Source organism: Heteronotia binoei, chromosome 1, assembly GCF_032191835.1.
Source record: "Heteronotia binoei isolate CCM8104 ecotype False Entrance Well chromosome 1, APGP_CSIRO_Hbin_v1, whole genome shotgun sequence".
NCBI classification, from domain to species: Eukaryota; Metazoa; Chordata; class Lepidosauria; order Squamata; family Gekkonidae; genus Heteronotia; species Heteronotia binoei.
Window position 1 is genome coordinate 247,334,916 of NC_083223.1, and position 26,797 is coordinate 247,361,712.

A 26,797-nucleotide genomic window follows, 5' to 3' on the forward strand; every position below is an offset into this window, starting at 1 on the left:
ATTTTTTTTAAAAAAACCCACAACCTTAAAACATGCTTAAAATGTTAGCACTCATTGGTCTTAAAGGTGCTTTCCTTGTATTTCTTCCATGGGATCCAGGGAATTAGGCAAAGGAAGCTCTGGCTCTTTCCTTCCTTTCTTCCCCAGGGGATTGGTGAGGGAGGAGCCTCAACCAATAGAAGGGAGAGAGGCTTGGTTCAGTAGCTCTGCTGTGCAATGGAGAAAACCTGGAAAAACAAGCTCTGCCTTCCCCTCCCTTCCTCCCCAAGGGAGGAGTATCAGCCAATGGAGAAAATAGTGGTTTTGCTCTGTAGCTCCTGTGCAATTGAGCAAGTCCTGCAAAGCAAGCTGTGATGCAGAAGGAAGCAAGAGAGAGGGAGGCGGAAGTTGTCCTCCTCTAGCCTTAAAAAAGCATTGTCAAGGTTCTTGGGCAAGTGGGAAGTTGGCATCCTTCTGATTTTTCCAAGCTCAGCCAATGGCTAACATGAAAAATTGGTAGGGGTGTCTATGAATGTGTATTACATTCCTCTGAGCAGAGGGGAGGAGATGCCTGTTTCTGTGCCAAGAGGTCTGGTCTTTTTTAGCACACATGACATGTGTGGGAATGATGCTTCACATGTGACATGCGTAGCTCCAGAAGAGCTTGATCTGTCTCCAAGTCACTTTGAGGGGTTGATAGCCCATATCTCTTGCTGCATCTGCATCAAAATCAAAGCTGACTCGAATAAGTGTTTTGCCATCCCAAATGACTGTGCCAAGCCACAGAGAGTGCACTCGTTGTCTTACTGGTACCCTTGAATGCAGTGCTGCCACAAGTGAATTTTAGGATTGACCTAGGGGGAAGAGAAGCAGCAGAGGTTTGCTAAATGATTATATGAGGAGATAGTTTTTTCTCCTTCCATCTGCATAGTACTAGAATTTGGGCCGCCCAAAGAAAGTGATTGGCAGCGGAATCAAGGTAGACAGCATTTCTTAACACAGTTCACCTATAGAATTTCCTGCCACGTCATGGCAATAGCCTGTAGTTAAGATGGCTTTAAAAGGGGATTAGGCAAGTTCCTGGAGGGAAAAACCCAGGTTTTTGTTGTTGTTGAAAAAGCCCAGCAGGAGCTCATTTGCATAATAGGCCTCACCCCCTGACATCATCTTTGTTTCAGAAACCTATCAGTGGCTATTAGCTGTAGGAGGTAACCGTTAATGGAACCACCAAGGCCAGGAGCAGTGAACCTTTGTATAGTAGCTGTTGTGAAAAAGCAAGAGGGTGCTGAAGAAGCACTTGCAGGATTGTTTTGTGCATCTGTTTTGGCACTTGAAATGTCCATTTTGTTTCTAGTTCTCACAGGCCCAACCCTGGTGTGGCTAATGGCTTCTTAGCGAATGCCATGGATCTAATTAGAGACTCTTTCTCTGACATCCGTTTGCCGCTTTTTCTCTTCCCTGAGTGTGTATCTGGGCACAGAGGTGAGAATTGATGTGCAGCAGCACCCCTGTCCCTGGAACCCCAATGGAGGAAGCGTCTCAATAGGCGTGCTAAGTGATGTGAGGCCAGCTACCTTATTTACTTAGCTGTTTTAAAATATTATATATGGCCCATCTCTCCCCCCAGCTCAAAGCAGCCTACAATATATAATGGAAGCATCAAACGATAATAAAACTCCACCCTCCACTGCTGCATAATAAAACCTAATAAAGCCTAATAAAATGGAATAACAAGCTGGCAGCCTGCAATCTATTTTTAAAAAGCCTTTCGGTGCCTCCTGAAAGTTTCCGAAGGCAGCAGTTCTTTTGCCTCCTTGGGGAGCCCCTTCTATAAACTGGGAATGGCATCTTCTTGATGCCCACTGTGCCATCTTTAAAGAGTGAACAGTCAGAAGGTGGCAAACAAAAAATGGTTGCTGGCTATGGGGAGAGGTAAGCCTTAAAAGATATGGAGGTCTTAGGTGGAGAAGTGCTCAGCACATGAATTGAACTTGGAAGTAAGCTGGGAGCCAATGAAGTTAGCTTAAAATAGACATGATATGTTCTCAATGGGTAGACCCAACAACATTCAGGCTGCTGCCTTCTGAACTAGCTACAGTTTCCAGGTTGTCTTCAGTAATAATATAATTGTGAGCTGTCAACTGCAAGCAACTCATGGTGGACCAAGGACCGCAGGGTTTTCAATGCAAGCGATGAGCAGAGATGGCCATTGCCTTCCTCTGCATAATAACCCTGGTCTTCCTTTATAGTCTCCCATCCAAATACTGACCATGGCTGACCCTGCTTGGCTTTCAAGCTTCGATGAGATCAGGCTAGGCTGTGCTAATAGGTTGTCTTCAAGGGCAGCCCAATGTAGAATGCATTGCAGTAGTCCCAGCCGCAAGGTCACGAAAGCATGGAGGGGCCAGGTGAATCAAGAAAGAAGAGAACTGGAGAACCAGATCCAGAACGTTGTGTGCCTTGCTCTTGAATAGAGGCTGCTGTATTGATAGGAGCATATGGCTCATCCATGTTACTGCCTTGGTTTGGGGATTCTCTGGATTAGTATGGCTGCCCTGCCTGAGACCCTGGAGACCGACTGCCTGTCTAAGTTGACAGTTCTGTCTTTGATGGTCTGATTCAGTAGAAGGCACCTTCACATGTCCATGCTCCACATACTAGTTGGAAGGCGCAGGGTCTTGTGCCTTGAAGGTGTCCTTGCCATGTCCTCATAAGGACACAGGAACCTTCTCCCACCCCTGCCCGTGTGCCAGCTCATAAGTGTTGAAGTCAAGTGCTAAGAGGGCTTCATATTCCTCCCCTGAGCAGTTCAAAAGGCGGGGGAGTGGAAGACTGGGAGCCCTGGATAGTCACAGCAGCTGGTCTGGGGGTTGCATTGAGCCACAGGCCCAGTTTGTCTTCACGGTGTCTTTGAGAGTGCCTCCTCTTCCAGCTCTGCCTTCAGTGTGGGAAAGATTTGTGTATTAAAATGGTCCCTTTTCTCTCTGCCACCCCCAACCTTTGATCAGTTCAGACTGAACTGCTGGAGCGACAAACACTTCCTGGTTCTTGGCTTTGAAGGGAGGTGCTGGTGCATGAGCAGGAGGGGGTGGGCCTGGCCAGGCAGATGAGATGGTGGTGGTCCGGTTGCATCACTTGGTGGTGTTTGGAGCAGTCATCCACCGGGAACGGAGAGGGGTGCGTCTCTGAGAGTTTGAGGATTGGCAGGGAGCCCTAAGTGCATTTTAGCTGAGCTGTGTCTCTGGTTGGTTGGCGTCAGTAAGATGCAGAGCAGTGGGGGGTTGTGTGGATCCTTTCTGGGAGAGGCTTGGTGGGGGTGGGGGGTGCTTCCCCTGGAAGTTGGCTCTTCTTCACTCCTCTGGGGTGATCCTAACTCAGTTATTTTTAGCATCTTTTTTTTTTCCTGGAAGGGAATCAGAGTAAGGGAGAGAAGCTGTGTTCAGTTTCTCTGCGGTGGGAACAATGGTTGTGGAACATGGGAGGAGGAGGAAGAGAGAGAAGATCACCCCTCCTATATAGGGCAGTGGGCCAACATATTAGTGCATGTTTTGAAAATCAGGGAGAGGAGGTCTTCTGGTGGTGGGTTCATCAGCAGTTCTTTTCTTTCTTTGTCAGAGAGTGTTCATTCCCTCTCCTGCTTTCTCCTTTGTGGCTGGTCTCTTGCTTATTTATTTATTCTCCGTTGTGGCTGGTATCTTGCTTATTTTGCGTATTGCAATAATTTTGCTTATTTGCTTATTGCATATCTTGCTTATTTATTTATTAAAATATTTATATGCCACCTTTCCTTGTGGCTTGTAGGGAACTCCCAGTGGTCCTGATTAGGTCCTCAGTGCTATGGTTTTAGGAATCCCCAGACCATTTTTAGCTTGTCTTGACAAAGGGCTTGCGTTCTGGTGGGGGGGGGGGGTGAAGGCCCATCTGGGGTGTGCATGTGTTTTGTTTACAGAGGAGCAGGGCTGAGTTTTGGATTTTATTTCTCTGCATGTGTTGGGGAAAGGATGAGACCTGTTTCCTGAAGAGTAGGACCTGTCCTAGAGAGGGTCATTTCCAGGCTGGATAGCTGTTCGGTTTGCTGCTCTAGAGACAGAAGGGGGTTGAAAGAGTCAGTGTCTAAGAACCAGCAGAGCGTCTTGGCAGGGATTTGAAGCCCAGGTTAAGATGAGCTCTTTGGTTTTCTTTATCTTGCAGTGGAGTGAAGTGTGATTAAGCGACAAAAAAGGCAAACGCCATCATGGGGTGTTTCAACAGAGGCATAACATCCAGATCACAAAATGTCATGGTCCTGCTGTACACCGCTTTGGTCAGGGTGCACCTAGAGTTTTGTGTGCAGTTCTGGAGACCCCACTTCGACAAGGATGTGGACAGAATTAAGCAGGTGCAGAGGAGAATGACTAGGATGAACAGGGGCCTGTGAGGGAAGGCTGAGAGACATAGGAAAGCTCATTCTGGAGAAGAGTTGAAGGGGGACATGATTGCTTTCTTGAAGGGCTGTCACTTAGAGGAGGGCAAGGAGCTGTTCCTTTTGGCAGCAGAGGAGAGGACTCATAATAATGGGTTTAAATTAAAGGTGGGAAGATACTGATTGGGTATTAGGAAAAAGTTTTTTCAGTAGGAGTTGTTCAGCAGTGGAATCAGCTCCCTTGGGAGGTGGTGAGCTCCCCCCCCACTGGCAGTCTTTAAGTAGCGGCTGGACAAACACTTGTCAGGGATGCTCTAGGCTCATCCTACATTGAGCGGGGGTTGGACTAGGCCCTTCTGGGCCCTTCCACAACTCTATGATTCTATTATTCGAAGTGTATCATGCTCTAGGGGGAGGCACTTGGTGATGCAGACATGCCTGCCATATCCTGGGAGTCAGCGTGGAAGTGGCCTGAGGTGAGGCAGAGGGGACTTTTGCAAAGGCAAAGCCCATCTGCAAGTTGTTGAAGTCTACTGTGGGTTGGATGTCGAGTGGCACCTAATTGCACCCATTAGCATTCTGAGGTCCACTACTGCTGCTGCTTAGGCTGGCTGGTGACTTTGATAAGCGGAATGTTTGAATAGTATTTTGTGTTTGTTTCCTCTCCTGCCTTCTCCTTGATGGCTTGGCTTGCTTTCCAGAGTTGCTCAGAGCTGTTTGATTTTCAGACATCAACCAACCTGCAGTGATCTGGGTCTAGGTTTGAGGCACCCTGTGGTGTAAGGCAGCATGGATCCTGACTTGTGCGATGGAGTTAGAACAGAGGACTTTGCTCTCATTCTGCCTCCCACCTTCTCCCTCCTCCAGGGCCATAATCCTAATGCGTCTGTGGAATTTCTGGATGATCGATCGCTGAGTGTTGGCATAGTTTGCTCGCACAGCCATTGCAGAAAGGAGGGGAGATTGGGTGACAGACTGAGAGAGCCAAGTCTGTATTGACAGACGGCAAGGCTGCTGCAGTGGCAATTGCGTGGGGGGGAAAGGGAAGCAAAGGAATTCTTCGAAGGTGCCAACACAGGGTGCCTCTTAGGGCAGTGATCTTCAGACCATGAGTTGGGGCAGGGGGGGGGTTGCATAGCCCCTCCCCCTTTTGCACCTCCAAAGGATTCATTTGCTTCCCTTTTACCACTAGTGCACCCCTGTGCAGAGAGCAAAGGGGAAGCCATGCCTTCTGCTTCTCTTTGCATGTGTGCAGAAGAGTGGCAGGACAGTGAATGGAGGGCATAAATGCATTTCAAAAGAGTGCCATTTCCTGTCTAGCATGCTTTTTAAAATCCTTTTGAGGCAGAGGCTGGAATTTGCGGATCAAGCATAGACAGTGGCTGATGAGGCAGACCTTCTCAAGGAGGATTAGTGGCACCTGTTGAAAGAAGACACCTGTGTTGAAGTGTCCTTGTCCCAGAACCCCATCATTCCAGGTTTTGTTCCTTAAAGCAGTGGCTGATGCACTCCTCCTCCCACCCTGCTTTCAGGAAGGCTACCTGATGCCAGTGAATGTGGTGGGCTCGTCCCATAGCAGCAGGTCCTGGACTTCTGCCTACTGCCTAGGCTGCTGCTTCTGGGGCAGCAGAAGGGAAGGACTGTGGGGCTGAGTGGGGAGGGGGGAAGGGGGGCATCTTCTGTCAATGGCTCGAGCTGGGTTGGGCTGGACTGTGGCACGGGGGGCCCAGCTTGGCTGAGTCAAGGCTGTACCTTGTTAATGATTGCCCGCGGCTGGGGAGAGGCCATTGAAGCGGCTCTCCATTGCGAGTCTGGGCCTCACCCTCCATCCTTCCCTCTTCCCATTACAGGTGGCAGGAAAACCAGAACAGACGTGCCGGCAGAGGGGCCATCACACTGCCATCGTGGGCAGCTCTTCCATTTCTATCTAATTTTTTTTTTTAAGTTTGGAACTTTTTTTGGTCAGTTTAGTCCCACGCTAAACAAAAAAAAAATCTGTAGCCCTCCTGTCACCACCCTGCGCCTCCCCAACATGCCGTCCAGTGGCCCCATCGACACCAGCGGCCCCACTGTAGACCAAGAGACAGCCGACTCTCACAAGGTAAGGGGGGCCGGGGCTGGTGTCTGGGCTTCCTCCCCGTCCCCTGCCTCAAGACTTGGTTGTGCAGAGCTCTCCCTCAGGGAACTGCGCTTTGAGTGCAAATGGTTGTTACCAGGGCTTTTTTTGTAGCAGGAACTCCTTTGCATATTAAGCCACACACCCCTGATGTAGCCAATCCTCCATGAGTTTACAGAGCTCTTAGTACAGGGCCTACTGTAAGCACCAGGAGGATTGGCTACGTCGAGGGATGCGGCCTAATATGCATAGGAGTTCCTGCTACAAAAAAAGCCCAGGTAACAGTACTGGGCTTGTGTTGCACATGCTGCATGCTCCTCTGGGAGACTGCTCTGCCTGAATCTCCCACCACCATTTCTCTCAAGTGTGGGATGGGGGCAGGACTGGAAACTCTTGCTGTTCTCGGTTCTATTGCTTAGTTAAGGAGAGGCTACTTAAGCAGCCCACAGTGCAGGGTATGGAGACAGAAAGGCCCTTGAAGGGTACAGAGGCCTGGTCTGAAGGGGACACCTAGAAGCGTAGTTAGAGCGTATCCATTGGGTGACCCTACTGGATCCATGTTTTGATTCTTTAGTGCCAGTCCAAGAAAGCCTCTGAGGCCTGATGGGGTGTGAAAGAGAACCTAGCCCAGCCTCATATGTTGTGCTGACATGGCAGCCTAGAGCCATTAGAGTGTCGTCCCCCAACATGCCTAGCAAGTATAGGACTTTCTCAGCACTTGTTATAGGAATGGCATGCTTGGAATAAGTTCCTGCAGTCCCTGTTTGAAAGCCTTTTTTGTGGGTATGCCACCGGTGGGGCTGAGAGATAGGTGTACCAGGATTCAAGAGGATGTTTGAAACAGGAATGTGGGGGCCCTGATCTAGATAGCCCGGGCAAGCCTGATCTCATCAGATCTCAGAAGCTAAGCAAGGGCGACTGTGGTTAGTACTGTAATTATTACTTGGATGGGAAACTGTCCTTGAAATACCCAGTCGGGAGGCAAGGGCAGGCTTATTTAGCCATCTCCCTGAATATTCTCCAGGTCCCAAGTAGGGGTCAGTCACCAGAAGTTGACATGACTTCCAGGTGCAGATGCAAACACACACAAAATATACCCCCCCCCCCCAAAAAAAAGAAACAAGAATGTGGAGTATTGCCTTGAGTGTTGCTAACATAGGCCCAGTAGATCCAAGTTTCCAAGGATTGCATTGCCAGGCCGGATCAAAACCTATTTATTTCCACACTGACCTGCCAGGTGCCCTAGGGAGGTTTAGAAACAGAGAAGATTTATTATTTATTTTTGTTTATTCATTTGCAATATTTATTGACTGCCTTTCTACCTTATAGGAACTCGAGGCAGATTACAATAAAGATAAAAGTCAAACACAGTAAAATTTAGTCCTGCTTCCTAAAGGTCAAGAGCAAGGGGACCAGGAACCTCCCTGGGAAGGTTGTTCCATAATTGTGAGGCTGTCAATGACAACACCCTCTCTCATTTACCCAGCACAAGAGCCTCTTTGAATAATGGGACAATCAAGAGGGCCTTTCTCTGTGATCTTAGTACCTGGCCAGGAATGTGTGGTAGAAGACAGTCTTATAGATACTCTGATCCCAAGCCATGTCGGACTTCAATGGTGAAAACCAGCACATTGAATTGGGTTTGGGAGTGGATTGGAACCCAGCGTAATTATTGTTATATTGGGGTCACATGATCCTGATAACTGGCCCCAACCAGCAGTCTAGCTGCAGCATTCTGCACTAGATGCAGCTACTGAACACTCACCAAGTAGAGCGTATTGCAGTAGTCCAGACAAATTTATTTATTTGTAAAGGGAGCTTTCTGCTGCTACTTTGTCTCCAGCACTTGGCAGTTAGAGGTATCTTGCTGTTGAGCATGGAGGTTTCATTCTTGCTATTCCGGCTCTAGTAGAAGTGTCCTACATGAATCTTGAAACATCGGTGTTTACATAATGGAACTGACATAATTCACTGCATTTTAAACCTGAAAACGTGGACAGCATTTCTCCTAAACCATTGCAATCCCTTCTCTGACCCGCTCTGCATGCTTTCTGAGATGCTCATTTGTATTGCTGCACAACTCTAGCACAGTTATCTTGTAGCTTGGAGTGTGGTTTGTGATGTGATTGGCACTGGCATATATCCCCCTTCTGTCTTCACAACTTGTTCTAAAATGCCATCTGTCTTCCATGGAGTTCCCAGGCTTGAAACTGTCATAAGCCCCACAAAAAACTCAAAACCCATAAGCTGTTTGGTATTTTTGCCTCATTTTTCCATTGGAACTGTAGATAGACTTCTCTAGAAGGGCAGGAAGCCTAATTTTGCTTCACTATACCATTAATATATTTGTTTTTATTTTTCTGCTTAGAAATATAGGTGGCTATCGAAAACAGAATGTGTACAATGTAGACACACAAAACACAGCATTGGTATAAAACTGTGAATAAAAACTCAAAACAATTCAAGATACCCCCAGTCCTGAAACGAACACTGAGCAATCGAAGGCGTATTCAGTTGGAGTGGTCTGGCAGATGTTTTATTTATTTGGTGCACATCATGCTGCCCCTGTAAAGATGGAGGTGGCTCCTAACAAACTCAGAAGCATGAGAACAAGCAATTATCAACCTATTATTAAAACAGCTAACCAACAATATACTTTGAACTGTAGTCTTATGAAGGGCGGCATTTAACAGATGTTTGAAGAGGAGTTACGCCGGTCAAAGTGATGTGATGCTGGTCAAAGGGATGCAATTTTTGCTACACTTTTCCTCCCCAGTTGGTGATTTATTTTTTGCTTTCGCAGACCATGATTTGTGTGGTTCCTGGAACTTTGCCCTGTAAACTGAAGCAGCCCCCATCCCTGGCTCAATCGGTGCCTGCTGGCGAGCACACATGTGGGCGCTCCACCTGTAGTCAATCTGGGGAGGGAGGAGAGTTAAACTCTGCTATTATCACCCCCTACAGCCCATTTAAGGTTTATTTCTTTAACCATTTAGGGCAGGAGTCCTCAGCCTTTTTTGTAACTTCAGGCACCTTTGGAATTCTGACACCAGATGGTGGGGGCAGCCACAAAATGGCTGCTGTGGGAGATGGAGCCACCCACAAAATGGCTGTCATGGAAGGCAAAGCCAATCCCAAAATGACAGAGAGTGAGGCTATGTGTAATTCTGGTAGTAAGTCTTCAAAATTTCAGGTGGAACTTAATGCCTAACATTGTTTAAAAATACTCTGCATGCACAAAAAATAAGTATACATCTCAAGCTAATTGCGAAACCGTCATCTGGCAATATTGTTCTTCATTTTGCAGGCATCTAGTGTACCTACATAAAACAAATGGGGGGAAATGCTTGTTCTCCTGTCTATCGCTTTACATGAGCCCTTCCCCCCCTGAGCCCAGATGTTTTAAACGTGTATTATTACTTGTAAGTAACAATTTGGTGATGAAGGGCTGGTAAGACCTCTTTATGCATGTACACAGGAAGAGAGAAATTCTGGCCAGATTTTGACAGGAACATTAATGAAATGAACACAATTTGATGTAGTGATGTTATTAACAACTTCCATCTGAAATATCAAAATACATTGAAACTGGAAATGTCTGAGAAATTCAGTAGAAGTTCAGATAAGTGCATTAAGCATTTTACCCATACAACATTATTGTGCTTAGTCAAAATTAAGTCCTGCTGTGTTTTTAGAATATCGCTCTGTTATTTGCCCAGGGATTGTACTTTACACAAAGTCACTGCTTACATTATTCCATAAATATAGAAAATGCTCCACCCGGCCCCACTTACTTTCTAAAGACGCTTGATGGGCACTAGGTAAGGTGCCAGTGAGTATCGTGGTGCCCATGGAGACCCCAGTTTGGTGGAGAGGGAAGGAATAATTGCTCAACTGCAGGGTGTGTGTGTGTGAGAGAGAGAGAGAGGATTCTTGTTCTTGTGGGTGTTTCTGTGCAGATGTGACTACAGCAGCATGGGGCAGGGTATGCAAAGGCTGTCCCTAAACGCTTCTACACCACTCATTCTGGCTTCCACAGTGGGAGCAGCTTTTTCCTGCCTTGGCATGGAAGTCTGCCTTTCGGATGCTTTTAGATGCTGCAGGCCACCGTGAGTACCTTGGTGGGCAGGTATCCCCTGGTGTGTGTGGACTCTTGTAGCCGTACAACAACGGCAAAGTCTTTAAAACGGCAAAGTCAAATAACTCTGAAATGGGCAGGTGATGTTAAGTCTGACAAGAAGATTTATGTTCTTCTGGTAGTCTTAGGTAAGGGATCCCTGAGCACTCAAAATCCCACTCAGCACTGCCCACAGATTTCACCAGTAGTTCTGGTCTCTTTACAGTCTAAGGCTTGAATTAAGATGATGCTGGGAGGTGAGAAACAATCTCCCATGGGACTGCATGTTCACACAGCATCTTGGTCAAACTTGGCCACTCTGTGGGAGAAGCAGCTACAGGATATTGCATTGCCAGCATTTCTGTCTCAGTTGAATTTGCTCTTGAAAACGACATGGGAAACGGAGACAGGAGCCCCACACCATTGTCTCCATCAGAATCAGGCCCCATGGCATTTTTAAAAGTTAAAAAAAAGTAAGATCTAAAATGGCATCATGCCCCTGTGGTGGATTTGGGGATATGGTGTCATCTGATTTGACCCTCAGACCTATTATGACATTGGATTGCTTGCATATATGTCAATCAGATCCTTGGGGGAGGGTTTCTCATGGCGGTAGAATTCCTGTGTCTCTCCAAGGGATTCACCCCCCGTCACACACATCTCTTGCCATTTATGTAGCGCTTGCAGTGCACTAGGTGCCGTACAGAACATTCCTGCCCTGAGGACTGTAGAGGTATACAGTAGATACAAAAGGCAGAATGATGCCCAGCAGTTGAGGACTGATAGGTGAGCAGTGGAGCTTTGTTGAGGAGTGTTCTAAAGTGGACAAGCAGGTAAGGTTGGGTGTTGCAAACTATTGGCCCGTTGTGCAGCTGTTCACGGTGTGCAGCTGAGCATTGCTTCATTTGCTTTGTTTCCCTCGTATGGAAAATGGAGCCTCTCCCTGCTTGGGATGATGGGTTTGAGGGGAAACCTGGGGAAGATTGCACATAAAGGAGGAGCAAATTGCACATTTCAGCTCTGGCAATGGCAGATGCATTTTCTGGTGCTGCCTCAAGAGTTATATTTCATTCTATTTTCGTATGGAAGGTTATCAGCCAGTCTACTATAGAGGTTACAGTGTCATACCAGGACCAAATCACTGCTCTGCCAGAGGATCTCAATGGGCCAGTCATTCTCTGTCAGCCTAACCTACCTCACAAGATTGTTGTGAGGATAATGTGGAGGCAGAGAAATTGGTATTGTAAGCAGTTTTGAATTCCCACTGGGGAGAAAAGCAAGATATAAAATATACCGATAATAATTATAATGATATTCTGCTGCACTTCTTGAATTGAGTCTGTTCCTCATATCTTCTGCTCGTTACAACAAAGGTGGTGTGAGACAAATTTTTTAAAATCCCAAGTGAGTAGATTTGTAGCAAAATAAAACAAGAGTCCGATGGCACCTTAGAAACTCACAAAGTTGATTCCGGCGTAAGTTGATGAAGTGAGCTGTGACTCATAAGAACATAAGAGAAGCCATTCTGGATCAGGCCAATGGCCCATCCAACCCTCTGTGTCACACAGTGGCCAAAACCGAGGTGCTATCAGGAGGTTGCCCAGTGGGGCCAGAACTCCAGAAGTCCTGCTGTTGCCCTCCAGGCACCAAGAATACAGAGCATCATTGGCCCAGACAACAGTGTTGTTCCAGTGTTGTTGTTGTCCAGCCTTAGTAGCTTCTTCTGGAACACCTTACATTCCTCCCTGGTTCTCACTGCCCTGAACAACAGACTGATTTCCCACTAGCCTTATGCCGCTCCCCTTCTCCGCGGGGGTTTCATTGGATTTCACACTAGCTGCCTGCTCCGGGACTGCAACTAGCTTTGCCTTTTTCACGCGGCAAAAAGAAACTGGTTTTTAGAGGATCTTGTTTGCTGCATGAAAAAGGTGGGGCAAGTTGCAGCCCCAGGGCAGCTAGTGTGAAATCCATTGGAAGCCCCGCGGAGAAGAGGAGAGTGAGAGCGGCATAAGGCTAGTGGGAAATCGGACTTAGTGTCATCTGCAAACGTAGCCACTTCGCTGCTTACTCCCAACTCCAGATCATTAATGAAAAAGTTTAAAAAACACCAGACCTAGTTCCAAGCCCTGCAATACTCCACTGCTTACCACCTTTCATTGTGAAAACTGCCCATTTATACTCACTGTCTGGTTCCTATGAATTAATCACAAAAATAACTCAAACAGTGAAACTGGAATAAATTTTGTGAGCCTTTAAGGTGCTGCTGGAGCCCTGTTTCATTTTCCTTTGCCCCTGTCACCTTCTACCATAACATCCTAGAAGAATCCCTTTGTGGATGCTGGATGGCTGCTGTGTTGTTCCCTCCCTGGTGGCAGCTGCATTGAAGAGGGAACTTGCTCTGAAGGTAGGCGCAGGTGGGCAGAGGAGGCCGTCTTCCTACAGAGGCTGCAGTTCAGTTGCTGCTGTGTTCTTGGAGCAAGGTAGTTTCCCTGCAGGGTTGCTTGGCAGCGGGGGGGGGGGGGGGGAGAGCTCAATGGGCTTTAGGGGCCTTGCAGTTCATTAAACCTAAGGCAGTGGTGGAGCAGTTTGATTTATAGAGGGATGAGTCAGATCAGAGCCAACTGGAGGAGACACAATGGAGGAGAGGGAAAGGGCACTTCCTATCCTTGCTGTCAGGTCACATCCAGGCAACCTCCGTGGCTTTGCATGTCCTCCCTCCGCTGCCTCTGTACAAAGTGCAGGGAGTTGCCAGCGCAACTAACTGGAAATAAATTTTTGTTAATAAAACAGACAACCTGCCTTTTAAGGCCAGGTCAGCATCCTGCTCATTTTAGAGCTGGAAGGATTGAGACTGACTTGACCTGTGACAGACTCGAGGCTTGAGCCCAGGATTCCCATGGCAGAACCCAACACTTGGTTGGCTGCAGCAGGCTCTTTTTGGGCGTTCAGTTTTCATACAGTATGGAAATTGCAAGTGCCTGCCGGTGTATTGCTTTGTCCTGGAGGGACTGCACACAGTGCAGTCTTTCCCCCAATTAATGTGACTGAGGAGCAGGTATGGCATGTTCAAAATCCTCTTTTCCCAGTGAAGCTCACTCTGAGTGAGTCACTCTGTGCTTTCTGAAAGAAAGAAGATAACCCTAGAGGAGGGACTTGTGCTGAGGTACAACATGTGATTTTCTTAGAGGAAAGGCTGTTCTACTGTGTTCTTGCATTGGGGGCGATTGAATTTTATTTATTTGAATATATATATTCAAATATACACTCCATCTCTCTGGAAATTTCAAAGCGAGTTAAAAAGGTAAAGGTAGTCCCCTGTGCAAGCACCAGTCGTTTTCGACTCTGGGGTGGCGTTGATTTTACAACGTTTTCAAAGCGAGTTACACAATAACAAATATAATTTTCCAGTAAATTAACACCAGCGCTAGCTATAAATTGTTCAAAATTATCACAATACCATGCTGAAAACAGCTATACACAAGACATTCATCCTCAAAAACCCTCCTGAAGAGGATTGGCTTGCATGATCTGGGGGTAGCTGGCAGGTGGGGTGTTCTGTGAACCTTTTTGGAAATGCCATTCTATAAAATAGGGGGTACAGTTGTGCAAGAGAGTGATGCTGCCAAAGTGGACCTGGCAAATTAAAAACAATGGTGGAATTCAGAAATTATTGATGTAATGCAATTAGGAAAGAGTCCCTATACATATTCAGATAGACTGTGCTGTTCCATGGTTTTGATTAGCGCAGGACAAATTAATGTTAATGCAGGTTTTAGGTTGACAGTCACACCTGTTTTGTGTAGCACATGGCACACATAAATGATGATGATGAAGAAGACCGTAGATTTATACTCCGCCCTTCTCTCTGAATCTGAGTCTCAGAGCGGCTTACAATGATAAATAATGCCTCTGGAATAGCAGTCTGGGGTGGGGGTGGACTGCAGCCCACCAGTTTTTGGCCCATAAAACCTGCCTTCCCCTCTCCAGGGTAGCTCTGCGTCATCTTTAGGGTAGTGGTTTGAGAGTCAGACTGGGGCCTGGGAGACTCTAGGTTTGATGGAAGCTTGCCTGGAGAGATCTTGGGCCAGTTACACACTGTCAACCTAATGCACCTCATAGAGAGAATAAAACAGGAGGGGAGAATGATATTGCAAGCTGCTTTAAAGAGAAAAACAGTGTACATTTCATTCTCACTGAAAGAGCCAATGTGGGGTGGTAGGATCATCAGCTGCCCCTTAAACATTTTTTAAAACTAGGACACATATTGAGTTACAGCAGAATCTTCTTCAGAGTGTAAATTAAAATGCAGCAGTGGAGTCATATAGTCCTCTGTAGAAGAAGGAGGAACGAAAGTAGTCCTGCCACCAACTCTCACAGTATCTCCTGCTAGACGGAGTTGCACAGTAAGCACTTTGGACCTGTGTTCCCGTTTAGAGGTTCTGCGCTATGCCTCCCACTTTGCCTCCACAAACTAATGCAGGAATGATCTATTGCAGCATCACAGTTTCAGGCTACGTAGTCCAAGGATGGTGAGCTTACCTGCTACCTCTCCCCATTACTGCACTTCAGGTAACAATAGGTGAGGTGTGTTTACAGAGCTCAGGCTGCAAATATTCAAAATGTAAGGAAGTTTATAAGGAAGAGCCAGCATGGTGTAGTAGTTAAGAGTGGCGGACTGTAATTTGGAGAGCCAGGTTCAGCAATGCTTTATTTCTCAAGGTTGAGGCTTCTCCCCGTTGTCTCTTGCCACATAGACAAGATGGAGTCCCTCAGTTAAGAGTCCATCATGGCTTATTCCGGTTCAAAGAGAAGACCAAGACAGAAGAGAGCTCCTTTCTCATGTCCTGAGAATTCATAAACTACTCTGGGGAGGCTGTCCCATCTTTGGGTTATTTTGATCTTCCTACCTCAAGAGGAAGGAAATAACTGCAGTAATATGGCTTTCCACATTTCCCTCCCTTTTGCGTGTGACATTCCAGCAAAGTGTGAGATGGTAAACCATTGTCCTGCTTGTGCCAAGCCAAAACCTGATAATCCCTAAAATACTCTGAACCCCTCAAGGCCTTCTTTTTTTGCCCACTATGAGCTAGCACCAGTGTTCCAAATGGTAAACAGAATGTAGTCCCAGTGGTTGAATTCCAAGGTGGAGGGCATTTCTCCATAGAGTTTGGGCTTCCAGGGTCTCACTTTGGACACTATTGTGTATTGCTGTTCCTCCTTTGCCTAGTGCTTCTCTGTGACCACTAGCTGAGATATCAAAGAATTGAGTTGTGTTGTGCTGGGCTGGGCTAAAGTTTAATGTAGCTTTAATGAGAATCAGCATAACCCTCCGTCCCCCTCCTTTTTTATTCCTTCCCCTGTGGCCTCAACTGATTGCTGCAACACAGGGAAGTGGTATCGTGCTGGCCCTGTGTTTGTTTCCACCCGCAGCTATCTTGTGCAGCTTGACAGACATGTGAGCATGGGTGACCCTGAGATGACCCCCTCAGCCCTGCAAGATGAGGCCAGATGTATGAGGGATGGGGTGGGTGACCTGCACGCTAATTCTTCTGCACTCTTCTTGCCTGGCAAGTCTAGAGTCAGAGGGAGTCCCAAAGGCCATTTAGGCTGCCCTGCGGAGACTTCCAGTTTATTACTGGATCAAACTCTTGTTAATCTGTCTGGGCTACCTACATTTGAGAAGGGGCTCCCTCACCTTGGTTTGAGAATAACGCTCTTCCCTGGGCAGCTACTTAGTGTAGGATTAGATGAAGGTGTTTTCTTGTCTGAAAATCCAAGTAGTTCTCCTGCTTCTGATTAACATGAGGACCAGTCAACAGGCCCGTCTCCTGCCCAATATGTCTTTATCAGGAGAACAAAAGCAGCAGTTTTTTCCTTTGTGGATTTTTTTGTGTGTGAACTCTCTTGAGGCATCCCATCCTAGAACTGTTATACTTCTGTCTTGCTTTATGTACATGTGCTGCTGTCTTCCCTCACACACAAGCACAGGGCATGTGTCTGTGTGTGTGACCCTGTGTGGTCAGTTAGGGCTGAGACTGAGGAACTGCCAAAGGGCATCTACTGGACTTCCTGGCTGAATGGGGATCCTAGCAAAGGTCTCCCTGCCCCTGGTCCTATTCTGACTTCCATACAGGCCAATCCACATTAGCATCTAACATCCTGGATTTGATGGCTGATCACAGATCCTTTTGTTTAAAGAGCCAAACGTGATTCTAGTCCTTCTGGTGATGGAAGAAAGGTGGAGTCAGGATTTTCGCTAATTTCTCTCTCTTTTTGTTCTTTGTTTGGGGCCTTGAGGTCCCATCTCTTTTTGCCACATAACTCTGGTCCTAAATGTTCCCAAAGATTATTCTGGCTCCCATATCTTGTGCTGTATCCTGCTCGTGACCGTTTTCCTGTTCCCAGCCAATTTATTTAGGCTACACAGAAGTGGCTTTGCCTCTATTATGGCAGATAGCACAAAGATGGAGGAAGTTGCCAGGTACATTAGTGAAGAAATTATAAAGACAAGGGAGAAGCAAGACTGAACTTGGCAACATGAACTGCTGCAAAGGTGAGACACCTCATGGTGGGTGGTCTTTCGGAAAGGCTTGTGAAACCAAAGTGGTCTTGAGAAGTGTACAGGATTCACAGCCTGAAGTCATAATAGCATTGACTACCTTAGATGGCTTTGAAAGGGAATGAGACAAATTCACGGTAAGGGAAGGGGTATATGAGTGGCAGCTGATCACAGTGGCTAATGGAACCTACATGTTCAAAGACAGTATACCTCCAAATGCAAGTCAAGGCTACAGTCGGGGCATGGTTACAGGAATCTTTTCAACCCTGTGCTGAAAGGTTGCCCACCTGTTTCGGGGCACAGTTCAAAGAGCTGGTTGTTACCTGTAAGGCCCTAAATGGGTTGAGACTATGATACCTGAAGGACCATCTTGTCCCATACTAATCCAGCCTGCCAGTTAAGAGCTGCTCTTCAGAGGTGAGGTGGGTGGCAACTAGAGACAGATCATTTTCTGTGGGGGCACCTTGCCTTTGGAACACTTGACCCCTACCTTACAGTCTTTTAGGTGCCAAATGAAAACATTTTCTTTCTTTCTTTTTTAACCCAGCCTTTTAATTACAGGTTTTAGCTTTTCAGATATTTTATGGTCTGCTTCGTATCAGAGGTTTGTTTTATGCAGTTTTTATGTCCCTGGGCTTGTTTTTAATGGTTTGTTTTAATACCAATAATTTATTATTTTAACTGTAAGCCACCTCAAGCAGGACTCTGGAGAGGAAGAATAAAAATCTCCTAAAATAATAAGTGCTGGAGGGGGAACAGAAACCTCTGTGCTGTGCTTCTTGAGTGCCCCAAAGTTATTGTTGTCTGCTGGGGGAAACAGAATGCTGCTTTAGAAGGAACTTGATCTGATTCACAGGGGCTCTTGAGTTTTTATGCTGACCTTTACAATTCCTTTATCTCCCATATGGGAAGCAGCTATTCCAGGTGTCAGGTCTCTCTGGAAGCTCTGGCACAGGAGAGGTGGGAGCTGCAAGAAGGCAAAAGAGCTCAGGTAGAAAGGAAAGTTGTAGAAGGGCAAAAGGAGGAACTTAGGGTAGACAGGGGGTTGAGGAGAGCAATGCATATGAGAGGGTGAATTCTGAATCGATTGAAAGAAGTAAAGCATTTGGTGTGGGGGGAAGAAGTGCCAGTGAGGAGGCTGCAGCTGATTAAGCTGGGCAGGACCAGAGTATGGATGAGGAGGGGAACACAAAGAAGACAGGACAGATCTGGAAGACGTTGCAAGGAGAAATGACAGGATGGTGTTGGTTGTGCTTGCTCTATTCTCGAGACCGCTTTTGATCAGATTTGAAAGTCCTAAGAGGGTTGTGGAATTACAGATGGAGATCTTTGTCACTGCATGCTGGGTTGGTCTTCTCTGTGCTCTTTTCCCTGTGAACTCAAGACTTTCCCCTGGATAGTCATTAACCCATTTAACTTACGTGTGAACTTAGTGCTCTCTCTCACTTTGTGTGTGTATGTGTGTGTGTGTGTGTGGGGAGCTAATTACATGAAAATTCCCAGCTTGTTTTCTGGCTGAAGAAGTTCGCCATTGAGGCAACACAGTTTCTGTGCAGAGGATAAACGCTACTATGATGTACAAATGTATTTTATTTGTTTGTGTAGCAGTGGGTGGGCTTCTGCAGAACTGGAACAATTTGAGAATGGTTGGGCTTGGTTCAATTTGGGAATGGTTGGGAACAGGGCTTTTTTTGAGCAGGAACGCACAGGAACACATTTTCGGTTGTGGCCTAAAATGCAAATTAGTTCCTGTTGGGCTTTTTCTACAAAAAGCCCTGTTTGAAACAATGGTGACATCAGAGGGTGTGGCCTAATATGCAAATGAGTTCCTGCTGGGTTTTTCCTACCAAAAAAACCCTGGTTGGGAATGGTTGGGAGAGATATGGGTTGGAGGAGCAGTTACAATTTCTGATATGTAATGGTAACAGGAAACTATTGTTTGCCATTTCGAGGAAACGTAGATCTACAGCATGCCAGCAGTCACCACACAAGTGGTTCTCTGGGACCATTTCCAGTCAGGAGAACAGTACATGGTAGGGGGGGGGGCTGACCTGACCTCTCCCTGTGGGCCTGAGATGCTTACGTTTCAGCACACTTGCCTGACAGGATCTAGGGTGGACCCGGGAACAGTGTACTGCATAGTTCAGTGGTTTGAGTTGCTGAGGCTTGCCCTGCTAACTTGCAAGTTGACTTGGGTTTGATCTGTTTGTCTCTCTCCATACAGCTGGGTGAAGAGGAATCTGATGAGAATCGTAACAAGGAAGAGAAGCCAGATCCCGGGATACCCATGAGGAAAGTGGGGCGACCCGGTAGGAAACGCAAACAGCCAGTGGTGAGTGGAAGAGCTACTGGAATTGAGGGAGGGAGGACATCACTTTAAGACTTTGTGGTCTGCTTCTTGGGTTGTCTCCTGGGTCCTCAGCAGAGAGGGAAGAGATGGCATGGATCCTCCTTGGCAGTTGATGTGGGACTCCGATATGCCCAGTTGTGAGATTTTACTATGGAGGCCCATCTTCTGTTTGGCTCACTTGTGCCTGCAGGCCCCTGAGGGCATAAGAAACACTGTATGGGTGATAAGAGACGGGCAGTTTGGGGTGGTTGGGAGGCATCCTGGATTGGGCTGGCTCAAAAAGAGCTGTCCCAAAGCCTCCAAAAACTCCCTAGCGAAGCGCCTATATCCCATCTGCCAGGTGGCCGAGGGTGCCTCAGAAGCTGGACTTCTCTTTCTTCCCCCAACAAGTTAAGCGCTCATGTGTTCAAGTTCTCCCAACAGTTTTTATGGGGGGGAAAAAGGCAGAAGCAGCTTGGGGAGGCTTGGTGCTTTCACAATTAAGTCACCTTCATCCACCCTGCTGCTTCCAGATGCCAACTGGGCAACTGGCTGTCAGCTCAGAAATTTGCTACCACTTCAGAAGTGGTAGTGTTTTGAGCCAGCCTGCAGAGGCCAGAGGATGAGGTGAATACTAGACAGGGACGGCCGGCAGATGTTTGTGTGTGGAAGGATTTTGTGGGTCGATTTCAGAGCCATCTCTGAGTCAGCCCGAAGTGCCAGTCTGTAATCACCCTATGTGTCTTGGGAGTTTAAATGTCTTACTGCTTATGTAAAAACATAGCATATGCAGATTTTGTTGGTCTGAGATTCTCAGCTTCCATTCTTTTCCTCTCTCCTCTTTTGGTATTTCAATAGCAAGTTGCTCTTTATTATGTATATGTGTATTAGGCTGATGGTGGCCTGCCTTTCACTTCCAAAGAGAAATAAAAGTGCCTTTAAAAGGTAAAGGCAGTCCCCTGTGCAAGCACCAGTTGTTTCAGACGCTGGGGTGACTTTGCATCATGACATTTTCACGACAGACTTCTTTACGGGGTGGTTTGCCATTGCCTTCCCCAGTCATCTGCGCTTTCCCCTCAGCAAGCTGGGTACTCATTTGAAGACAAATACTTGTTTCTAGTCCTCATGTCCCACTAGAAAAAAGTTTAAGAAGTGCTGAAGGAAGTACAGAAGCTGAGGAGGACTGAAGGGCACAATCTAGTGTCTTGGAAGAAGGGAGGGGGCTACCCTTGCCCTAGGCAACTTCCCCTTTTGTCTCCTCTCCCTTCTCCCCTCACGCTTTTTCTTGTTGTTCCTTCTCAGTCCTTTTATCCAAACCCCAAGCGGTTCAAAAACTTAGTTCTGGAAACAGAATTCTCTCTCCTTTCCCCTGCTTTTAAAATCTTCAGTGGGCAAAGCTCGTTTCCAGTGGATATTGACCTGGATTCCGCCCCCCCACACACACACACCCAAGCAGGGCCATGGGGGAATTTACAGTGTTTGCCTCCCCTGTGACATCTTCAGCAATGAGTCTGTGTATCTTGGCTTCATTTAAATGATGAGTGAGCAGGGAAGCCAAGGAGATGGGAGGTGCTCAGTACTTATAGAGTTAAATGGCCTCTCTCCTTGCTGGGCTGTTTTTCTTCCTGTTTGGGGAGAGGAGCATCTGCAGTACGCATGAGCACAGAGCACTGGTACATTCCCCTCCTCCTCCATGCTGCTGCGTATGCCTTCATGCCTAGATCATCTTTTTGCCAAGCTGCATCCCCCATGTGTTCCCTCAAGGCAAGATCCTTTGCAGAAGCTGCCCCGCTTTGCTCTTCTCTGGCCATTATCCAAGTCACTGACTTACATAATGCATCTTCCTCTGTCTTCTCTGCCCCATTCAAGACTGTTTCTTTTTGTCTGTATGTTTTTGGATGCCATGTGTAATAAATGCTAGGCAGGCACCTTGCAGTGGCCTGGCTGAGGCCAGGCGGAAAGTAGTGACCTGGACAGAGTGTTGTGGCTAGAGGTAAACCCTGGCAGGCATTTGGATTCTCCCTTCTTTTGCAGGGTGGAGGTGTCCAGGTTTACGCAGCAAAGGAACTAGACATTCAGCCAAGCAAAAGGTGGGTGGCCAGAGTTTCCTCTCTGGTCCTGAGATCACCCTGAGGACAGCAGTTTCTAAGAATAGCACTGTGGCCTTGGCAGGAAGACAGAGCCACGGGAGGGAAACGCCCATTGAGGAAGTTCTGCATGCTTAGAAACACAAGAATACAGATCGACGGGCATACATTGAATTAGATACGCCCTCTTTGGCCTACGCTTTCACCAGTTGTAACACATGCTACCTTCGGGCTATGCAAACACATCTCTTGTCTGAAGGCATATGTAGACACGCCCGGCAAAGTGCTCAGTCCCTTGCGTTAATAAACTCCTCCAGGAGACATGTGAGGAGCTGTTTTGGATGCTTCAGCTGTTTCCTAGTACAAGGATTCATGCTCTTGGCCCTGTAAACTGCAGTGCATGGCAGGCTTTGAGTAGGATGCAGAATCTGCAGATGGGTTTGCAGTGTTCATGCATCTAATTTCAGCTTCTGTCCCGTTCTTCTTCCCCAGACAAGGTTGACGGTATGCTTTTTTCTTTTGTGCTAAAGTGTGTGCTTTGCATGTAGAACACTAATCCCCTGTGTTTAAGAATCTCAGGTAACAGATGTTGCCAGTCAGATTAGACAGTGGCAGATACACATGGCCCAGTGGTCTGACATTCTAAGACAGCTTCCTATGTGTACATGCCAGCTGCTGACGACTGTACTTCTTGCTTCAGGCTCTTTTTGTTAATTCCTTCCTAATACGGTGGACTGCCCAGTGAAACCAGTGGCGCTTCCCCCTGCATTTCAGGAAGACTCCCATCACTTTGCATTCCAGCAGTAAGCATTCATCCCCTGTAGCAATTGTTCCTGGTTCAAATAGTTTCAATGCTAATCATTGCAGCTCTTTCCAAAGTATCTTAGAGCAAGAAGTTCCCCTTTGCTTCTTGGGGCTGGCTTTCTCTTCTTCCCTCTCTCTCTCTCTTTCTCTTTTGTGTGTGGGTGCATTTTTTGTATTTGTGTATATGTGTGTGTGTACCTGGAAGTCATGGTGACCTCTGGTGACTGACACCTACTGGGGATCTGGAGGATATTCAGGGAGGTGGCTGAATAAAGCCTGTCTCCGCCTTCCGACTATTGATATTCCTTGGAGATCTCCCATCCAAGTACTTGACAGAGTCAACCCTGCTTAGCTTCCGAGATCAGATGAGTTTGGGCTTGCCTGGGCTCTCCAGGTTAGGGCTTTTGTTCTCTCTCTAGAATGGTCATTTTCATGAACATGTGTTCTTTCTCTGTCTTCTGAACTTGTTCAGAAACATGCAGACTAGAAATCAAGAATGGCTAAATGAAATGCAGATCCTTTTTTAAAAGCTTAGAAGGCATGATGGTCCAAATAGGCATCACCACCTGTCTACGAGAGGCTTCAGCTAGGGCTTTGATGAACCTCCAAGAAAGGATACGGAAGCTGGAAACTCTTCCCTGTATGGTCTGTGAGTAATATGACTCAGAGGATGTTCTTGGACCCCTGTGCCAATGTATGGCAGTGCTGTGTTTGGAGGCCATTGGTGGCCCTCCAGTGTAAATTGCACTCCATTTAAGAATTGCATCTTGAGCATTACAGAAGTCATTTCTGTAATGCAGTTTCCAAACTGTTTCAGGCCAAGATGTTCCCTCTTTCCCTGGGCAGCATCTTCTGCAGCTGAGCTAGACTCATGGTGGTGTTCTTCCTAATGTTATTCAGCATCTCCTCCTGATCTCTGTCAAAACATTACTGGTCTTTTGTTTACTTGATTATCCCAGTTGTCTGGGGGTTCTCCACTTTCTTGGTGTCTCTTTGGGTTGAATCTTTCCTCCCTACCCGAAGGAGTGGGGACTGCTAAATACCTTCTTGTGTGTCCGACCCTTTGATGTGGAAGCCTGGGACCAATATGCAGTAGACTGTCTTTGGTAAGAGAGTGGGAGAGAGGCATTCTCTTCTTCTGGTGTCTCCTATTCCAGGATGGAAGTTTGGCCCTGAAAGCAGGGTCTGATGAGGGGGTCTCCCGTTTAAACAAGCAGTTCTTAATTGTCAAATCTCAAAAAAATTAACAAGCTACAAAAAATGTAGGAAATGGCAGAGGAAATTATAACAGGTTGGAAAGCCTAGGCAAGTCTTAAGCATCTGCCATTTTTTAGTTCAGAAAAAAAGGCAGCTGAGGGGTGATATTACAAGGGAAAATTTACATGGTTTGGAGAAGATCAAGAGAGAAACTCCTTTTCATCTCTCACAGTTCTAGAGGTCACTTTTTACCCTATGAAACTCTAGGGCAGTAGCTTCAAGACAGCTGGAAGGGCCCTGACCTGGATAGTCCAGGCAAACCTGATCTCGGAAGCTAAGCAGGGTCGATTTTGATGGGAGACATCCTTGGAATACCAGCAGTCAGGAGGCAAGGGCAGGCTTTATTCAGCCACCTCTCTGAATATCCTCCAGGCAGCCCCCAGTAGGGATCAATCACCAGAGGTCGCCATGACTTCCAGGGGCAGACACACACTCACACGAGCACATATTAATATAAAAACACACAAAAAGGAAGACAACTTAAGGGCGTGCTGCTTCACACAGTGAGTAGTTGGCTTATGGAGCTCACTGCTCCGAGATGTGGTGACAGGCACTGGATCTTGAAGGTGTCAGGCAAATCTTTGACCCTGGAGGTCCCTTCCAACTCTATGATTCTATTAAATATAGGGAGAATAGGTTCATAGGCTGCTAGCCACAATAAGGCAATGGGACCTCCAGGTTCAGATGCCGGGGTGCAGTCAGTGGGAGAGGCCTGTTGCCAGTGTTTGTAGGGGCTTCTCTGTGGCATCTGACTGGAAACTAGACTCTGGAATAGATGGATCTTTTTCTGAACCAGCAGGGCTACTGTTATGCTCTTATGAGAAAGGGCTCATATTGGTGTCATGGAGGGCAAACCTATTAATTATGCATTCTTTCTTTGCCTGCCTCTCTTGGGACTCTGTGGGTGCTTTCTGACTAGCACTGAAGGTACATCAGGCAATTCCCACTCCAGGCAGGGGATCTGCACAGGAGGGCCTTGGTATCTCCTGGAGAGCACGGCCCAGCCACCAGCCTCCATCCACTTCTCATGCTCCTTTTTCCTCTGCTTCTGCTGGACTCAGACTGAAACCCTTCACTTGTAAATATCCTTCAGGGAAGGAACCACCTTCTCACCCCTTCTAGGCTACAGTCTGAGTAAACCCCACTTGTGTGACACACTTATCTCTCCTGCCAGCTGGACTGTTGCTCTCTAACCCCCACCCCACCCCTTACACTTCAGAGCTCTTCAAGATCACTTCAAAGGGGAATGGCTGCACAGTGTAAAATGGGTCCTGTGGTGGTTTCGGCATACACTTATAGAATCATAGAGTGAGAAGGGACCCCCGGGGCCATCCAGCCCAACCCCCAGCACAGTGCAGGAAACTCACAAAAAACAGGAAACGTCTGCACCCTTGGCTGCTGGCACATGGCATTTGTCCTCTCTGAAGTCGTGCCAGGGCTCCCCTTCCCTGCCAGATTCTAAACATCACTCCTTTTGGTGGGAAGTGTGGCCTCCAGGGATACTTCCCTATGCAATAGATCAGAAAAGCTGCAACTCCTGTGTTTTGTAGTGACTTTTGGGGAGCTGTGCTTGCGTTGTTTCATCTTCCTGTTCTTCTACCCTTGAGATCCTTTAGCTTAGGAGTGTCAAATGTCCCACCGGCCCACCTAGGGCTTTAATCAGGCCCCCAAGGCTGATGAAGTGCTCAGATAGATGGGGCCCAATGACCTTGATGGAAGATCCATTCTACGTTTTCCTTGCAGCTTTCTCTGTGCTGCAGTGTGTTTCAATGGAGAGAAGATAGTTCCACTTTTCAGTGTTCATATATAGACAGCTGAAGCGTCCTTGCAAATAAAGGGTTGATGCTTTGAGCCAGCTTGTTTCTGCTCAATGGACCTGACTTAGTGAGTACTCTAACCTGGGAATGTACAGCCAAAGGGGTATATTATACTGGAGAGCCATTGCCAATCTGAGTAGACCTGGGGGGAAGGGGAGGAGACGCTTACAATGCCATCTCATTGTTTTCCCAGGCTCAGTGCATTTTGTATTTTTAGTTTCTGCCGTGATCCTTGTGATTTTCTTGATGTTTTATTTTAAAAATTGCATTGCCAAATCCCACTATTCCCCCACCTTACCAAGTTAAACAAAATATTGCAAGAGTTTTAAGCATGTTTGCATTTTAGTTTAAGAAACAATGTATTTAATTGTGTTTGTCCATGTCCTTTATAAAGTTTATATCTCTGCTACCTGACATTACATTTTATGACACACATGGCCTCACAAAGTCCCATTTGCGTCAGATCAGGTCCTTATAACAAATGAGTTTGACACTCCTGTTTAGTCTCTTGCCAGCCCAAGGCAGGGCTGTCCATCCTATCCTCCCCTCTACCCTGTCCCAAAAGATGGACCTATTCAGACCAGACACGTTGTGAGCCACCAGCACAGAGCAAGTGCGTTGCAGAAATTTGCAGAGCAAATTTCATGGTGGGCTGGAGTGTCAGTGCTGGATTTTAATTAACATCTTTTAAGAATTTTGTTTTTGTATGCTGCCTTGGGCAGGTCCTGGAAAGGAGGTATAAACGTTTTCTAAATGGAAAAATAAAGACTGCTCCCAGCCAACTCAGCTACAGTGTGGGAAAGCAAAAAAAGTAGGGGTGTTTCCTGTCTCTGACCTGGGACAGAACTCTTTCCTGACCCCATAACCCAAGCATAATGAACTCCTCTCCACAGTTTTCCAAAGGAAAATTTTGTGCATGGATGTTCATCTCTGATTAGGGATTCTCAGCCTCTGGGAGCTGCATCTGCATTTTTTGTCTCCCTCTAGAGCCCCTTGTCCTAGTGCTGGAAGACCCCAATCCCTATGAGGCCCCAATAGGGCTTTGTTTCCCAAGTGGATTTGCTGAAGTGGGCCATGGGAGATGGCTCGCCCTCCAAAATGTGTGCTCCGTGCAGCCTCCTTCGTTCTCCTCCGTTCCTCTGCCTTGCAGCTTGCAACCTGATCTCTGTCACTGCTGCCAGGACAGGGGAGTGAAATTGGCCGTCAGCCACCAATCCGGGCAGTTGGAGAATGTTTGCTGCATGTATGTTGCCGGCTGCTTCCTGAAACTGGATCGGGCCGGGCTGGAAGATCACTCTGCCGAAGGCGGGGAGGGAAGCAAGGTTGTTGC

At 47.0% G+C, this 26,797-nt stretch overlaps 1 protein-coding gene across 2 annotated transcripts in view; it reads left to right on the forward strand.

Annotated features, from left to right (window-relative positions):
• DNMT3A (DNA methyltransferase 3 alpha) overlaps positions 1 to 26,797 on the forward strand; it is a 104,639-nt gene that overhangs the window by 8,416 nt on the left and 69,426 nt on the right. For both annotated transcript variants that reach the window (XM_060250899.1, XM_060250907.1), the window contains exons 2-3: positions 6,232 to 6,482; positions 19,398 to 19,505. In XM_060250899.1, the coding sequence (XP_060106882.1) occupies positions 6,414 to 6,482; positions 19,398 to 19,505 (177 nt within the window). In that variant the 5' untranslated portion in view covers positions 6,232 to 6,413. The remainder of the gene's footprint in view (positions 1 to 6,231; positions 6,483 to 19,397; positions 19,506 to 26,797) is intronic.